This window comes from Chaetodon auriga, chromosome 5 (genome assembly GCF_051107435.1).
Source record: "Chaetodon auriga isolate fChaAug3 chromosome 5, fChaAug3.hap1, whole genome shotgun sequence".
Taxonomy (NCBI): Eukaryota; Metazoa; Chordata; class Actinopteri; order Chaetodontiformes; family Chaetodontidae; genus Chaetodon; species Chaetodon auriga.
In genome coordinates, this window is record NC_135078.1 from 23,357,416 (window position 1) to 23,375,628 (window position 18,213).

The following is an 18,213-nucleotide window of genomic DNA, read 5'->3' on the forward strand; positions in this document are numbered from 1 at the left end:
GTCACACAGGTGGTGACTCATTTCTAACTTAAATCTTTAGTGCTTGATTATACTGAGGGATGCTTCTGAAGTACTGATTACCTCTTTGTGCAGACCTTTTCCGGGAACCTTTGGAATTAAACAAGAGCGAGGTGTGGTCTGTCCTATCAGCCTCTGACTTCCAGTAAACCAGAGTGGAATTAAATGTCAGTCAGAGACAGATGAGCCACTGCGGGTCATATAAATGATTATCGGTTTATTTGGCACATTACATAAAACACAATGATTTTACACTCAAAAGACAGAAAGATCTTTTCATTTTAGGTTTGATACCATGATATATAGAAAGAGAAAGTCCTGAATAGCCATATATTCACTGTTTCTCCATTGAGATCCTACAGCGGGCCATGTTTTATCCACATCCTGACAGTGGGTCATGCCTGTGGGGGTATAATAATAACACTGCAATGAAGACAGATGGTGTGTGTGTACATATATACAATCCTGATTGCAAAAATCTTGGGACATTGTGTATAACATAAATAAAAACAGAATGCAATCATTTGCAAATGCCGTGTGCAATCAAGTCTTTTTTTGATGTGGGTATTGTTTCATTCACCTGGTCTCACGTCCCTTGTGAAACATTGTGCATTTCCTATCTATCACAGTCTAACACGACAGTGATGTAAAAGGCAGGAAATGATAGTATAATCATGAGATGGGTTGTTTCTTGATGGGTGCAGCGAGTTCCTGGAAGCTTGACACTGCTCCCTGCAAGTAAGAGGTGGATTTTATTATCTTTGGACAGAGCCAGGTTTGCTGTTCACTCTCACATTTTATCAAATCAAGGAAATATCAACTCGGAATCAACATTTAAACCAAACACTTGTTGTGTTACAATGAAAAGTCTCTGTATTAGAATGTGTATTGAACCTGGAAATGAACGGTGCTTCTGGATGGTGTAATGATTTTTATATATGCACAGTCAGAAGCGTTCAGTCCTCTGCAATTTGAAGGAAGGCCTCAAACAAGAACTTCATGTCTATTAAAAACACTGTTTTTCAAAATTTTATGGTTAAAAATGCACCAAACTAAAACAGTGAGCTGCTGTTTTGGGATGGTAATTTTAGGTCAAGTAAGAAAATAGTCTGTTTTTAAGGCAAAGTCTGTCTGAGTGAACAGAAACCTTTGGAGTTAAACAGGACGGAGGTGTGGTCTGTCCTATCAGCCTCTAACTTCCAGTAAACCAGCACTAAAGCATGTTTGTATGAGTGACAGATGAGCCGCTATCGGTTATGAAATACCTGATTATCGATTTTTATGGCATCTCAGCAACAGGTTCCAAGAAGATGTAGCCTTGTGTCTTTGCTCTATTGACTTTTCCTCTGGTGCCACCATGAGGTTGACATGTATGGTTTTGAGAGAAACGTCTTGACAACTGTTGGATGGACACTGATACACACATTCATGTTCCCGTCAGGATTTATTGTGATAAGTGTTCTCCTCCTTTCATTTAGCCATGATTAGGTCACATTTCCAGTGTGTCTGATACTTTGGTTGTTGGTTGCACCAACCTTTAGGGGGCCCTAATAAAAATTTCATTTAATTCAAAGGATGCATTCTTCTTTTCCTCTTTTTTATTTTCAACCCCATAAATCAAGCCGGACTATTATATTATATTGCTAAACATCACCGATCATCATTTAATATCACACGAACTTAAATAAAATAAGTAAATAAATAACTCAACAAATCTCTGATCGATATTAATCAATCATTTGCCACCAGTTGCATCCTTAAGTTGAATCCTGAGCTGAGCTCTCCTGTGTGGTTTATCTTTCTCGGCTGAAACACAACACCAGTTTGTTTGTTTTCCTCTCGTTTCGGCTGTGCGCCGATTTAATGGCTCCGCCCGGAATGGAAACTGAAAATGAATCTTCAGTTCCATCTCTTTTTTTTTTTTTTTTTTTTTTTTTGCAGGTGGTTTTACTTTAACAATGATTTCTTCCAATCTTTGTGATATGTACTCCTTTCTGTCATTTCAGTATCTCCGTTTTAAGTCAACAGACATGATATCTCACAAAACAATTTCAAGCTCTCGTGTGACATTTCAAGAGCTCGTGGGGGCCCCCTGGTGGTCACGAGGGCCCTAAGCAGGCGCTTCGGTCGCTTGCCAATTAGCATAACATTAACAACATAGGCAAACATTGGACAACTTCCTCTGGAGCCACAAAAGGCATTATACAACTACACGTCCTGATATCCAATCAGTGTAATGTTTTCTGTCACAAAAATTCTATTCTTTCACACACAAAGTTATGCAATGACAAGGAAATCTTGAGAAAATGTGTGATTTATTTATTCACTCATTTGAAATTTCATTTGTAACAGTATTTCTTTTTCCAGCAGCTGTGATTCCTGTCCAGCAAACACAACAGTGAGGGATCATGTCTCGGCTGCTCTGTCTCTCTCCAATGCGTCAGACCTGCAGACCTGTCTTTACTTTCCTACTGAAGCATAAACTGGACATTGTACACTTGGGTTGTTCTTCTTGTGCACTATGTATTCACATGCCTCAGAGTCGAACACTGACACACAGTCATCAGGGAACTGCCTGGGGGTTGAATACCTGCAATTACACATTAAACAGACAGTTAACTGTAGAATGTGTAAATACAGAGATAAATAAATAAAATTCCCATTTAAAAATGAAAATGTGATCTGTGTACTTACGCAGCACAACATCTACCACAAGAACAGTCCATACATTCACTGTTTCTCCATTGAGATCCTACAGCATGCCATGTTTTATCCACCTCGTCCTGACAGTGGGTCGTGCCTGTGAGGGGAGAAAGGAAAAGCATATGTAAAGTATATGTCAGCACAGTCATAATGTTTTATTGTCTTAATTGTTGATATTGTTCTAATGAATAAGAATTATGTGTATATGTCATAAATATCCTCTGAAAGTGTTGTTTTTCTTTTCCTTTACCTGGTTTCACTTCCTTAAAGGAGCATTGAGCGTTTGACAGTGACACCAGAGCACAGAGCAGCGAAGCCAGAGCCAAAAATTTCTTCACAGGAAACCACAAACAAATATCATGGTTTTAATATTTGGTCTCAGGATAGTGAATTCAGGTATGTGTCCACGCATTTATTTGGTGAAAAAGCGGGAAAAGTCCTTCAACGGTGTTCATTATTACTTTTACTCACTAGTAATCATCATATCAAGCATGATTTACATCCCTTTATCCTGTCAAAACACAAAAAAGCTACTGACAAGCAATTTCATAAGTCAACGTTTTATTTAAAACTCACCATGATGGCAGTCTATCGTGTTCCAGTTTTTGATGTGTTTTTGGTAAGAGGCTGAAATATTTCTCAGTGACAGGCAGTGTCTTTTAAACAGTGTATCTGCAGGGACCTTTGGAATTAAATAGTGGAGGGTAGGAGTGGTCTGCATACAGTAAGGGGTCACCACTGGTTTTATCTGTCCTCTGAGTCACATCTACGTTTACTTTTTGCATTAAAAATGTTTAAATGTTTTATTGGCTTATGATAAGATAAGGACTTTATTGATTTCACCAGTCTGGCTCGGCTGAAATCCAGTCCATGTTTTGCGTCACTCACTGACGCGCCACAGACTGGGTTGCCAGTTTGGGGCCTCGACGTCTAGTTGTTTTTAGTTCACTGAAAAGGAGGGACGTTAAGCTAGCATGGCAACAAACCACACAACAAAAGGAAGTGAGGCTTGTACGCACTAAATATATGTGTTTATATAACCTCTAGAACTTCCCGATAAAAACGTGATTCCTGGTTCACAGTTGGCTCAGAAGAAGAGTTTAAACCGTCTCGACAAACATGGAATAACAGAGCGATAAGGTGAGCAGCAGAACGCAGCGATAGCGCCATTCGGTTAGCTTTTAGCGTGCTATGCTAACGTTAGCATGCTAGGCCAGCCCACAGCCGCCAGTCCCTTTATACGGCGTTAACATGAATGCTAAATGTTGAGCTAACAGCCAAGTAAATGCGTTATTATATATAGTTATTGTGTTAATGTTTTGTGTAGAAAATAACGCTATATACTATCCAAAGATCAATATCATATGCGCTAACAATCCAGTATATGGCAGTAATGGGTGGTGCTCGCTGTGGACAAAGCACCTGCGTGTTTGAACGTCACATTATGCTAAATCTTTAACTGACTGTGACTGACATTATCATTTATTCTTAACTTAAATTAGTCTGTGAAATTCCAGAAAATGGATAAATTATATCCATTACTTTCACACAATGTAAGGCAGCGTCTTCAAATGTTTTGTTCCAAACAGAGCTTCAGCGATTATTGATTTAATCGATTAGTTGTCAGCTAATAGATTAATTGCCTGCAATTTAGGTAATTAATTAATCGGATTGAGTGATTTAGAAAAAAGTCAAAATTATCTGATTGTGGATAAAATAAGACACCTGAGGATGTCATCTTTGGCATTTGGAATTGCTGATCATGATTTTGATTGATTGACAATGGTAGTTGCTTGCTGCCCTTGTCCAAAACCTAAAGACATGTAATTTACTGTTAGTATTTAGTACAACAGCATGTAATCACTCTTAAGAAGCTGGAACCAGTTATCTTTTAGCATTTTTCTGTAAGCAATTATGTAAATGATCGATCAATTATAGAAACTGTCAACTCGAGATTATGTTCAACATCTTAATTGCTGCTTTGTAGTATTATAATCAAGCCCAAAATCCTTGGCGTTATTTCCGTCTGTCTCACATTTGGGCTCCTCTTCACCAGTTGGGTCTGAATCCACACAAGTTGTCGAGCTCTTCCCGGGGCCCTCTGGGGCCCAGGAAGAGGATGCATCGAGGTGGGGATAAGGACTTCCAGATATCAGCACGGAAGATGGGCACATCCTTGCTTTTCCAGCTGTCGGCTCATGAAAGAGAGCTGGATTTGGTGTTTCTGGACCACAGCTATGCCAAACCATGGAACGCCCACCCAGATGCCAGCAGCGCCCGGCCCACAAGGACGCTGTTTGTTACCTCCCGTCGGCAGCCCGAAGCCTCGTCGTGAGTCAAAAAGCTCCTCATCATAGCTGAACTCGATATCATGCTGCAGCTTGGGCTTGTCATCAGCCTCCCACGCTGTGTCTTGGTTCTAATGAAATGAATCTGAGCAGTAACTTGATCTTTTCTTCGTCTGCAGAGACTCTGATTCTGTAATCGATGTGGAAACGGTCACACCAACGCCCGTTCCTCTGTACGATAATCAGAAAGCTCTGAGTGTGATGAAGGAGTGTGAGCGCCACGTTCTGTTTGCTCGCACGGTTGCAGAGAGCCCCCCACCCCCCGACGACTGGGAGGAACATATAAACAAGTATGGAGCAAACCACTGTTTGTTTACTGTGGACTGTTTTACTGGATACCTGTCGAGAATAGAAGTAACAGTTGAGAATATCTCAGTTAAAGTCCGTTGTTATGGTTATTCTGTTTCAGGACTGGATGGTCAGTGACTCAGAACAAACTGTTCAATAAAGTCCTTAAAGCTCTGCAGGCTGAAAGACTGGCTCGCCTGGCCAATGAAAATGTAAGTTGTGCTCATTTATCTTATTCTTTTTTAAGACATTGTGCAGGGCAGAGCAGGAAACAAGGAAAGAAGTGTTTTGTCATTTGTGTGACACTCTTCTAATCTCAGACTCAAACGCTAATGGTTGCATGTGTGTTGAAACATGCTTAAGTTAATCTTGATCACCTTTAGCCCATTTATAGACTTTATTGCATCATTAAAACACAACAATAACAATTAATGAGTTGTTCACAGACAGTCAGACAGCAGTTTGTGGAAAAGTCAAATTATATAAATACAGTCCATTTCTTCATAATATGTAATTGCCACTTACTGTTATTGCGCCATTGGTTTTGGCCTTGGTGGCCTACATTTTGGCCAGAAAGCTACAATGAATTTGTACTTGTCGAAGGCCAAAGAGGCCTTGCCCTGAAAATGACCTGTTTGTAAGTTCTTCTGCACCGTTTGTGAGCGCTGGATTGAAACAGCTCAGCATTTATTCCTCTCTGAAATCACCAGTTATTGCACAGTGACCATGCAGAGCTTCGTGTAGAACAGAGTGTGCGCTTTCCCCCTTGTTTGAAAACACTGTAAAAAAATATGTGCATCAATGCTGTTTGGAGTGTATTATATAGCTTGTTGTCATTGCTCTGTTGGATTGTCATTATGGACGTGGATGGTTTTCATCCATCACTCAACAAGTCAATACAACTGTATCTCCAAAGCTGTTACAAAACAGTCTGCTCTGTTGGGAGTTAACATAACATTTGCCAGAGACAGACTTTGCCCACCAGTACAACATATTTTCCAGATTAAAAAATGTGTTTGGGTTTGGTCTTCATATAAGAGAGCAGATCAATAAGGTGTTCTTGTAGTCTTGTAGTCAATGCACGACCTAATCGATATCCCGTGTGAAAGTTATTAATAAATCAGCATGTAACATCATTTGAAACACACCTCTCCAGTCATTCTGTGCAGTGATACGTGTAACAGAAGTCATTTGTAAATAATTGTTTACATAACAGAATTTATTTTTCTTTTAAATTAAATCATGGCTCTGGATATTTTTTAATTATTCAGTTATTAAATTATTGAAATATTACTGGGTCTCTTGTTTTCCTCAGACTTCCAATGAGCCAATTTTGCGGAGGATAGCGGTGGACAAGTGCGCCAGGAAGGTGCGGCACGCGCTAGCCGGTGTGAACTGGGACACCAAACTGACGCAGTGGTTACACACCACCATGATTGAATCCTTAAGCCTCGCCATGCTTGCTGCTTACCTGGATGTGCTGCAGACTCTCAAAAGCAAGGTATGATGTGTGTAGTTGAATGAATCGGTCTATTTCCTGTCAGATATGTGCACTGGTGTCTGCACCATCTAGGATTCTTGATTCATCTCTACTCCTCTTTGTGTCTTGGAAGCTGCCCTTGCTGATTGACAGAATGTTGCTGACATCGGCAAAGACTGGCGCTCCGAGTGCCGAGGCTTTGTCACTGCTACTGAAACGGCCCTGGGACCCAGCTGTTGGAGTCCTGTCCCAAAACAAACCGGTAACACTTAACCCCCCTCATCCTGTGACACAAGGAGTTTTCTATTTTTCTTTTGTAACAGTTAAGACCAGATCCCGGTCTGTTTTCCTTTCAGAGCAAGCTTCCTGGATCCCCACTCATCCTGATTGCCCCATCAAGCCCGACCAATCCCGCCCTCTCTACCTCACGGCGAATGAGATTCTGGCAGTCGCAGCTCTCTTGCTTGGGAAAGGTCTTAAGTCTCATGCAATTAAATCTATTTTATATCTTATATCTTTTATAAATCTCAGAAAAATGCCTATAACAGATTTTCCTCTTCGTCAGGTCATCCCTGTGCACAGTCATGTCAGCAGCAGCGCAAATATTGGCATCACACAGTGCCTAGAGCACATGTTAGGCACTGTCAGGGCCAAGGTCATGGAGGTAGGATGGACTGTTTTTTGTCACTTACAAGACTGTGGTTGCAGTGTGATAATGATGTTTGTTAAATTCATGTCATGAACAGGCTTTATTTTCAGTGTGCACATTTAAAATGGCATTTATTTCATGCTTGCTCGGATGTGTGGAACAAGTAATTATTTTGTATTTGTGATGGCCCCCCTGTGGCCTCATTAGAGAGCAGCGTTTGCTTTTATCAGTTTGGGCTCAGGGTAAAGTTTGTGTTGTAATATATTAATTTCCTTTATTATTTCTGTCTTTTTTTTAATTTAGCTTTTTTGCTTGCAGTGGTACTTTCTTATTTGGTGCATATTAGTAAAAGACATTAAACCACACACTTACTCACTACACACATTATGTTAAAATGTCTCTTATTGAAAGTAATTTCGCTAAAATAATGTTGTCTCAGCAGTTTTTCAAAATAGAAAAATTAAAAGTGTATAAAATACGGATTCTGTTTTGCTTTATGTTTGATTTTTCCGCAGTTATGCTCATTATGTGTTATCAATCTAACCACCAGGTTCACAGCCACTTCCCTCACAAACCCATCATTCTGGTCGGCTGGAACACTGGTGCTCTCATCGCTTGTCATGTGAGATTTCTAATAACATCACAGTGATCTAATGTGAAGGCAAACAGTTTTCACCCCCGAAAAACCTCAAATGATTTTACTCATTAGCACTGATTAATTACAGGTATCCCTCATGGAGTATCTGACGGCTGTGGTTTGTCTCAGCTTCCCTCTGCTGACAGTCAACGGGCCAAGAGGGGTGAGAACAAAAGTATTATCTTCCAATACTATGCATTTTTCCTTTTTTACATTAATGCTTCTGTTAGCAGTTTCAGTATTTCTGAGAAACCTGAACTTTGGCTTCGAGTCAGTCGTAGTGAGTTTTAATGCATTGCTGGTTTGCAGGATGTGGATGACCCGCTGCTGGACATGAAGACCCCGGTGTTGTTTGTGGTCGGACAGAATGCTCTGCAGTGCAGCATAGAGGGCATGGAGGAGTTCAGAGAGAAGCTGAGGGCAGACAACAGCATGGTGATGGTGGGTGGAGCAGACGACAACCTCAGGTCAGTCTCGAACTCTGATCGGCACTTTAAAGGACCGATGTTTAGGATTTAGTGGCATCTAGTGGTGGGGTCCAGCACCTCTCGCCTCACCCTCTACGGTGGCCGTGAAAACCGAGAAAGAGCACAAACGCAGTTATTCTTATTTTAATGAAAACATGCTTATGAAAATTTGTTTTCTGTTGCTAGATCCTTCTAAGTCTTAAACACTGGTCCTTTAAGGAGAATGACATCGTACAGTCTCATCTTCTTTCCAGCTGAGTTAAAGGACTTTAACGTCATTCTCTAGTAATAGAAACACGAAAGCTTCTCCCTCCACAGAATCAATTCAGCAAAGATGAAATCAGAGGGACTGACGCAGACCATGGTGGACCGCTGCATTCAGGTTGGTCCTTGTAACTGCAAATGCTCAGTTTACAAAGTTTTCTCTGGAGTGTTTCTCATCCTCTGCAGTTCCCTTTGAGAACAAAAGTCTGTATGATGTTGATTTTTTCTTCTTTCATCTCCGACCTGCAGGATGAGATCGCTGACTTCTTGTCAGGCGTCCTCACGCGGGCGGAGGGCCATGGCCACGGCTCAGGGGAGATGAGGGACCTGGACACGGAGAAGAAGAAGAGGCCCAGACGGGAGCTTCCCTTCGAGATGGAGAGAGGACGACCTTCCTCCCCTGCACTCAGAGTTCCCATCTCACCGTCAGGTTCAGAGGTCAGTGGACATCAGCTGCAATTTCCAACATTTTTCAAAGGTTGATTGACTAATTTGCAGCCTTTAGATGAACCATCTGATTATTGTTTTGCTGTAAGAATACTTTAGATAATATTTCTGTTTTTCCATGGAATATCACTCCATGTTGCTCCGTTTACCCAAGGTTGGGGAAGTTCTAGACGAGCTGTCCAGTTGTGGAAAATGATGGGAAATAAGGGGAACTAGTAGTGTTTTGAAAGTGATTGTCTTCCTCAAAAGAAACTGACATCTTGTCACATTTCCTAATTTTCGCTGAGTGCAAAATGATAATGTAAAAACTGTGTTGAAGGTGGCATTTTTTTCTTTTGAGGCGTTTTCACGTCCTCCACTCACTAGAGTTACAGAATTCAGAATTAACTCCTGAAAAGTGGCTTTCTGAGTGAGTCCTGCCATGCCAACTCTGTATCACTGAAAATGTCTCTGTGCTGGACAGTGATTTATTGAAGAAAGAGGGAACCCCAGTTTCTTTGTTATCTGTCTTTGGCTCACAGCAATAATAACGTTTTGTACACTGTATTTGGGAGGAACATGCAGACCTTGTTTGGCAGCAACTGTGTTCACATTTACACTGTCTAGATATTCAGTGACTGACTGCGATGAATCATAACTCATCAGCCGTTTCTCTTCTTCCCTGCGTCCTCAGGATCTGTCCAGTGTCTGCAGCAGCCCCACTTCAAGTCCCAAACCCAAGACATGTGGTCTGTCTCCAGCGCAGAAGTCCAGTCTGATCACAGCCACGCAGCTCCTCAAGACACACATGCAGCGCTCTGGCACAGTGCTCACTCACAAGCAGGCTCAAGGTCAGTTGAACACCACACTCGACTCTGAGAGCGCTCTCCTTCACCTGCTCGTGCACAGTGATCCATTCTCCCCACTTGTTTGTACAAACTTGTTCCAGTGAGTCATTCACTTAAACTTCTGCTGAATTTTACGAAAAGCTGTGCCAGCTGGGCAGACGGGGTGGCATGTGAGATGTGAAACTGATTGCAAATAAAATTTGTGAGAGATTATCACGTCACGACATCTGATGGGGCAAGATGGAACGTGACTGAAATACTCTCCTCTCATCCTCTGTCTCTTCTCTTCCTTCAACTTTCCTTTCCGGCTTTTTTCCGATTCATTCCAGCTCAGTTTGCTGCTTTTATGAAACAAAACATGCTTGTGAGGAAAAATCTTCCTCCTGGCACCCCTCCTTGTATTTTTGGTAAGTGTCTGTCCCTCTTCCTTTCTCTTTCCTCTGTGTCTTTTCACTTCTTTTCTTCCCATCGCCCTAATTTTATATGAATGTCACATACTGAAATACTGATTTTTAACTAGAATAATAGGAAATTGCTTAAATGTGAGATTTAAGATCAGTGGTAGGGTTACAGGAGGATAAAACTGCCCAGCAAGTCATCTCAGCAGTCTAATCAGTATCTATGTTTGTGTGGGTGTGTGTGTGTGCTGGTGTGTGCGTGTGTGTTTGCCTGGTGCAGTGCCAGTGACCAGTGATCAGATGGAGGGCCTGGACAGAGATGAACTGAGGTCCCATGGAAAGAGGAGGCAGACGCCTAGTCCCACACCAAGCAAAGCCTCCAAGAGAGCCAAGATCAAGGTCACCATTGTTTCCCAAAACGAGTCAGCAGGGGGCGCCATGAGTGCTGCTGCACAGGAAGGTACAAAACCCAGTATCCTGATTTTGTTACTGACATGTGAGACTCTATAAGCAATTTTCTTTAAACGTTGAGGAAACCTGCCTGGGCTTTTTATGCTTTTTATGGCATTGTGTTTTCGGGTTGTCCGTACGCACGTCGCATTCTTGTGCATGTGATGTCTCAGGAACACTTCGAAGGAGTTTCTTCAAATCTGACCAAACGTCCACTTTGACTCAAAGATGAAATGATTAGATTTTGGTGGTCAAAGGTCACTGTGACCTCCCAAAACACGGTTTGGGCTATAACTCAAGGATTCATACAGTAATTCTCAGTGTCTCACAGGGTGAAAATATGACAGTTCATATCCAAAAGGCCAAAGGTCAGCTTCTCTATGACATTGTAATATTCTGCAGAAAGACTCTGCTCATCATTCACCCCATAACTCAGGAATAGAAGGGGAGACAGTATTTCGCATTTGTTCAGAGACTGAATTGGTGACTCTAATCTTGGGCGTCCACCTTCAAACTGTGTTCGTTGTAAAGATCGTCTGTGCTGCCGGGTTGAAGATGTGTGAAGCGTCCACGTTTTACAGTTTGTAGCTTCTTTGCAGCAGCATCCATATTTGAGGCATTATAGCCCACCACAAGCTCATCGGTCCTCAGATGGTTCTTTTATTATTCACTAGAGTCACACATCAGTATAGCGGAAACTTCCATTTTGCCAAAAAATACAATTAATACAGTAAAATTCTTTCAAAGTCTTTACTCCATCTGAGTCTGGACAGACATGGATGGCTGGTTGGTGGAGGCAGACAGCCAGTAATTCGAGTTTGTTAGTATGATCAGAGTAAACACACCGTTCTTTGTTGTCTTGTGGGTTGATAAAATCAGTTGTGGGCAGACAGGATGGAAATATCTGAAACTGTAAGCAGCTCATCTTCATACAGATCTTGAGATGGAAACATGAGAAGAGAAACATGTTTTTGTTTGCTTCAGTGTCGCTAAAGTGAAAGTAAGGTTTCTGAAAACGTGCTTCCTGTAGTGCATGACCGTGTAGTTGTTCTTGGTTATTGTTTTAGCCTGCGATACGCAGCATTTTTTTTCCTCCCAAGTTAAATAACCGACCATCATGACATGATCCTTTTTCCATGCAGTGGGTGTTTCTGGGAAGCCCTTAACAGTGACAGTGGGACAGACTGTGGCTGGAGCCAAGGAGCTCTCTGGACTTCTCACAGGCCAGCGGTAAGCTAGCCTCCCCTGCTACACACAGGCACATTCAGTATAGAGCGCTTAAACCCCAAGTCATGCCTGCACCCACGCCCACTCCCATCCTATTGGACAAAAGTGTGACTGGTGCAGAGGGATTGATGAGTGGTGCACTCGGAGTTTGGGAATGATGGCCAAACAGCACTTGCTGGGTTAGTTCCTGAGTAGATTGGTGGTTATGTGTGTCACTGCAGGTCTGGTAGTCTCTCAGAGATGTCTGGTGCCCTGTCCCCAGGCTCCAGCTCATTCAGCAGCGTGCAGCCTTGCATGGTGTCAGGGTCCTCCACACCAGTCCAGGCGCAAGCTCCGCCTACTGCCCAAGGTATCTCTGTCCTGTCCTGCCCTGCACGCCTGTTTGCGCTCTCAACTGTGCAGCTGATCTGTGCGCAGTAGCCTCAACACACAGTGCAGTTCTAACCACTTTGCACAAGGAGGTTAAAGTATTGAACACTGGATGAGAACAGTGTGTGAGGACAACATATTTAAGCAAACATCATCATTGATCACCTCTTGCGCCATCGCTGTCTGTCGCTGTCCCAAATCTTGCCCTTTGGACGTGATTTTCATGTGGTGTGTTTGTGCTTGTGCCCATCTAGTTTAGGCCTGTCGGGGGGGAGCAGTCTGCAAAAGTAGGATTTGTCTGGTTAATATATTTTCACCCAAATGTCAGCCCCATTGATTGACCATCTTTGTGTTTGTGTTCAGCGCCGTCCGCCAGCAGTCTGCTTCAAGGCCTAAGTTTCAGTCTTCAGGAGATCGTCACCAAAGCTCCTAGTCTGCCCTCCACTGCCGCCAACGCAGGCAGCACCCAGGTACCTCTTATATACATGAAAGTTTGATTATTTTCTTCTTTTATTTGAAATTTTCATACAAAACAAATTATTCTGTCATACAGCCCAACCCTTTGTTGTTTCAAATATTTTGTCCAATGCATTTACGTCACTAAGGCTGGGCTGAATATTAGAGACTGATGGGAGTGAAAGATGACCGACTTCACTCTGTTGTTGTTCACACCTATGACTGAACCTCACGCTCTTTGTTTGTCTTGTCCTCCACCCTCAGGCGGTTTGTGGGAAGCCCCAGGGTCAAGTCCTGAGCTCCATCGGTACCAGCAGCAGCACTCTGCTCCGGGCGGTGCCTGTGGTCACCACAGGAGGAGTGACTAAAACCACCGCCATCCACCAGCTGCTCACCAATGGCGGGCTGGCCAAACTTGCTAGCAGCTTGCCCGGCTTGGCGCACATCACCAATCAGACCGCCGGTATGTCTCGAACTGCCAAAACACGACGGCCACGTTGAACGGCCAGCGTTCATTCATCCTTTGTTTTGGAAACAGTAGATCAGGATGTCTGTAGGCCAGGCAGGACTGCAGCAGTAGAGGACCGTAGAGGACAGATAGTTTGGCTGGAAGAACGTGACTGTTAGGTTAGAGTCAGATGTGCAGCTACGCAGCATCGTGGGCAGATCAGTGGCGTGCGACATGTTTTGTTTTCATGTTCAGAAAGAGCCATATGGGAAATGTATGGTCGAAGTTCCCAGCTTATGCTTGACACATAATGTTTATGTAGAAGTGGATGCAAATGTAAAATATACAGAAATGTACGACGATACATTGAAACAGAAGAATTGTGAGTAAAGTTAAAGTCAGTGTTGGTGAGGTTGACCAGTTGAATAAGATGCCCAAAAGTTGAGTCCAGGTCACTTTTGTTTGTCAGATTTGGTTGTTAGTTGCTGAGTCATTTCATGTTTGTGTTTATTTTGTTTGCCTCTTCGTGCAGTAGCATTTTGTAAACCCTCCCATTAAACCACCTGCTTATAATATCCATAAGTATGAATGCTGACTTTCACAGAGACGTGTTGAAAAGCAATAAAACCAGCGCATGGCCTCACCGAGCTCTGTTCCTGTTGTTATAATAAAGACTGGAATCAAACTCATGTTTTCATTGCTGCTCTTTTGTTTTCTTTCCGTGTGAATCCGTTGTTTGTCTCACCCCTCTGATTTAACAAAAACCCCAGATTTGCTTTTAGTCCTCATTAAGTTCATTGTCCGACACCCTGCTGTTGTTTTAATTTGCTAACCAAACCGCAGATTAAAAGGTCATTCTGTGACTTCCATCACATGTTTGACAGCTTTTCAGAAGTCAAATGCTCAAGTCCATTTTAGTGTATTTTCAGGATCAGCATGTCCAGCTGTTAGTGCTCAGTAGTTCTGTTTGTGTGTCAGTAGGGCAGAAAGCCCCCACTTCGATAACGGTGACCCTTCGAGGAGCGCAGCCGAGTCGAGTGGGATCTCTCAGCCAAGCTGGTGAGGTCGTGACGCCGGCTCGCACCCACGAGCCAAAGGTGCGTCTCGTTTAAGCATGTAAAGACTCTGGTTGTGGGCACTTTTTACTTGGAGCTCTTTATCTTTTTACTCATCTCTCCTATGAGGGCACATGTGGTTTCTTCTTGTTGGTTCATGCAACCTCTACCTTTTCTGACTTGCTTTTTTTTTCATTAGACAAAATGATCCATGTACAACAATCCAAAGCACAAATATATCCCCCGTCCTCCTTCATTGCTCCCTCTCCAGCTGTGTAAATAACAGGGACAAACACTTCAAAAATAAATGTGGTTTCATTGAGATAAAACCTCGGTACTTTAATCCTCAGTGCAGATGAAGACTTTCAAGGACGTAAATCCACCTGGAAATACTTTGATTCATTCGCTTCCACCTTGCCCTTACTCTTGTGCTCTTCTATTATTCTGACCTGTTAGTTTCTGTGTGAAATCTTTCATACGCAGCAGCTTTTCCTGTTCCTGAGAAGCAGGTTTTCATCTGAGACTATTTTACCTTATCATTGTCGCAGCCTGGATCCATTTCTTCACACACAGCCCCAAAATGTTAAGCTATAACTTCAATAATAAAGCCATGAATCTTCATCCAGAAGTTGTTTTGGGGCATAACTGCACTGCACGTATGCGAGCGCATTTGCATTTTGTGCTTTCACACTGCCCACATCGTTATCTATACAACTCAAGGAAATTTCCTTTTTGGGTAGCTTATAATTATCTCCACTGTCATGGCAACCACAATGCCATGAAGTAATTTTGCAGACTGCAGCTATTTTTTGTAGAGTTTAAGAGGATTAAATAATAATTGATAATCTCCTCCAAATAGTCATTTTTTACCCAGTTTATCTTGGTATTTAGTAGTTTAATGTGCATTGAAGTTAAAAGCCGTACTCAGGTTTTCTATGAACAAAAGCACACTGATCCGTTTCCATGTTGTTTGAAATGATGGTGACTGCGCTTTAATTAAAGACCTTGTTTTACAGAGCAGCTGTTTCCACAGATGCCCTCTTTTAGAACATTTTCATAAATAAGAGAAAGCTGAGGAGTCGTTCTTCATATTTTGACGTAGAGTCTTCACAGGGAATTACATGAGTCTGACTGCAGAGTGGAAACGACTTCCTCAGCTGATTAAGTCTTATCTTAATCTAAATGTGAGGCTGTGCATAAAGCGGAGCTGCACTTCTGAAAATGCTTATCTGATATGGCTCAAAATATCCTCAAATTAATACTGCACATGCTGTGCACGCTCTAAAGTTGTTGTCAGCCAGTTTTAGAGCCAAAGAAGTAAATGCCAAACATTTCTTTGTCCTTAATATAAATAGGTTTATAATTACATTTTCTGTACTTTTCATTTCACTGTGCCCTTTTACAGCAGTGAAAATCTCGGCTCACGGTTCCCATGAGGTGATACACCTGATGTAAGCTGGTGCTGTGCCAGAGGCGTCTGGGAGCCAATCAGACTGTCCCCTCCCTGCAATGATGAACGCACCACCCCACAACACACAGCACACCTGCCTCACTTCCTCCAGAGAGCTCCCCGGGCGCGATGGTTGGAAAAGGCCAGGCAGTCACTGTCGGCTGCGGCTGAGCGGCGGCGATGCTTAACCTCCCTGTGCAGAGCACCGACTCTACTAACACTGCAGTGGTGGTCCTCATGCCACAGCCTGCGCTCTCTTCTCGCACCTTTAACTTTTATGAGCAAATCCTGACAGCCAGATATACAACATCATCACATGCTCTCCTCTCGGGAGGGAATTATTTCATGTGAGGATAAAGTGCAGCCTACTGGACTGTGATAATGTCCCTGTACAGGCTGCAAAGGGACAGACTGAATGATGGCACACATACAGCACATTTCAGCTAAATAAGGATTAAGAAAAACTTTTATTAGATTGCATATTAACTTGAAATCCTTTAGTCATTATCCCTTTTGCATCTCATGTATCATGGGCCATCATAGACAAGTATGATTAACAGGAAATTAAAAGAAAGGGTATCTCCATATCTGTGAGATAATTACATCTGAATGTTGATCGTGGCTTTGATATTATTTACCACAGTAATTATACTCACATCATGACAGTATTCCATCATAATTTTCTTGAAGCAGTTTTCTTTCATCATGTAATAGGCCTAAAATATGTTAAGAGCTAAATTTCCACACTAATTAAATGTCAGCATCAGGTCATAATCATGTGATTGCAGAAGCTGCAGGATATCGACTGTTGACTGTGCACCTGTGCGGTACTCTGAACAAAATGCACTCCGAAAGATGCAATACATGAGCAGGACATGTCTGTTGATATTTATGCTGACAGTATTTGTTATATTTGTTTCCTCTATAACCTCATGTCCCATAAACTACTGTAGAAGGCAATATTTCCCATCTGCACTGAGTCATGACTTATATGGACTTTTTGCTTGAAACTGCCTCAGTAAAAACAACTGATTTGCCTGCAGACACTCAACTGTGTTCCCTGTTTGCTAATCTAAATATTTGGTCCTGTGTGTTCAACACTTGTAGCGTTGAGCAAACTGAAAAACTCGTCTTATTCAAAATATAATGAAGACGCTTGCTCTCATGCGTGACGGTTATACTGCTGTGTTTACAGCAAGAGCATAAATACAGCCCACTCATCTCAGCAGACATCCTGTCTTAAATTCCACACTTAGACAGCAGTCAGATAAGATAAAGAGAGGAGTGTGTGTCTTCCCTCCAGAAACGAGGCTTTGTGTGTAATAGGCAGGGACAGGATAACTGATGCCAGTCGGACAGAGAACAACAGAGCTGCTGGCGAAGCCTCCCATCAGCAGCAGCAGCAGCAGCAGTGGATATTCAAGCAATCCACCTGAGGTCTCTCCATCTAATCTCCACATTAAGGCCAAGAAATTGACTGTGGTGTGATAAATGAAGAAGAAACCGAGCCAGCCCTCATTTCTCTCCTCTCTGAATACATTTTGGTTGATATTTCAGCCACAGTTCGATTGATTAAAGTCAGAATGGGCCAGTTACATAAGAGAGAAAATCACGCAGTATTGGAAAGATTAAGAACAAATGAATCAGTAATAGAAATTATGAATTGATGTTAGAAAGAAATTTAGACTTTAAGTCAAGGAGAGCAATCTGTGTGTGGCGAACCTGACCCAGCGTAAATAATTAATTATTCATAAATAAATTAATGAAACTATGATTTTTGGCCAAACTCAGGCTATCACGATTCACCACGCTGCCTTTCATATTTATTTACTTTTGACTCACAGTCTCTTCGTGTATTGTTCCGTTAATTGCCAACAGGTGGCGCTCTAACCACTTCGATTTGCTGGTGACTCCTCATACGCGAGTAAATCTATGCCGGAAAGGTCAAGCTCAGTCTGTTTGTTTGATTTGTTTGTTTATTTGTTTGTGCGCGCGCGTGTGATAGCGCGAGTGGGCGGCTGGAGTGCGCACTTGTGAAAAATGTACGTGCGTAAACGGTGCGCGCGTTGCCGTCTCCTGCGCCGCGTGTGCGTTAAAGGAACCCAAAAGAAAGCAGAGGAGAGTTTACGCGAGTTTAATTCAGCTGTGAAAAGATACGGAAAACAGTAAGGGCCTAACGTGTCAGGTGAGCACAGCTTTATCTCAACTTCTGAATTTTAAAAACAACACGAG

At 42.4% G+C, this 18,213-nt stretch overlaps 2 protein-coding genes across 11 annotated transcripts; one reads left to right on the forward strand and one right to left on the reverse strand.

The window, feature by feature from the left end:
- Nucleotides 1–2,429: 2,429 nt before the first annotated feature.
- Nucleotides 2,430–4,864, reverse strand: msmbl (microseminoprotein, beta-like). Its single transcript, XM_076730689.1, has 4 exons — nt 4,757–4,864; nt 2,972–3,053; nt 2,713–2,818; nt 2,430–2,608 (listed from the first exon to the last, which is right to left on the reverse strand). The coding sequence occupies exons 1-4, from the start codon at nt 4,844–4,846 to the stop codon at nt 2,479–2,481; spliced, it is 408 nt and encodes a 135-aa protein (XP_076586804.1). The 5' UTR covers nt 4,847–4,864; the 3' UTR covers nt 2,430–2,478.
- kansl3 (KAT8 regulatory NSL complex subunit 3) lies at nt 4,841–17,025 on the forward strand. Of its 10 annotated transcripts, none has more exons than XM_076730679.1 (21): nt 4,841–5,052; nt 5,189–5,359; nt 5,479–5,569; nt 6,673–6,858; nt 6,971–7,099; nt 7,194–7,310; nt 7,403–7,501; nt 8,037–8,108; nt 8,212–8,286; nt 8,433–8,590; nt 8,909–8,972; nt 9,104–9,292; nt 9,975–10,131; nt 10,458–10,535; nt 10,807–10,986; nt 12,119–12,206; nt 12,425–12,552; nt 12,936–13,042; nt 13,293–13,491; nt 14,455–14,573; nt 15,937–17,025. In XM_076730679.1, the coding sequence occupies exons 1-21, from the start codon at nt 4,841–4,843 to the stop codon at nt 15,940–15,942; spliced, it is 2,625 nt and encodes an 874-aa protein (XP_076586794.1). In that variant the 3' UTR covers nt 15,943–17,025. The 10 variants fall into 10 exon arrangements, 9 of the variants coding, with proteins under 9 accessions (XP_076586794.1, XP_076586795.1, XP_076586796.1 ...); XM_076730680.1 differs by having other exon boundaries at nt 14,458–14,573; XR_013077182.1 differs by lacking the exon at nt 12,425–12,552 and having other exon boundaries at nt 14,458–14,573.
- Nucleotides 17,026–18,213: the final 1,188 nt, after the last annotated feature.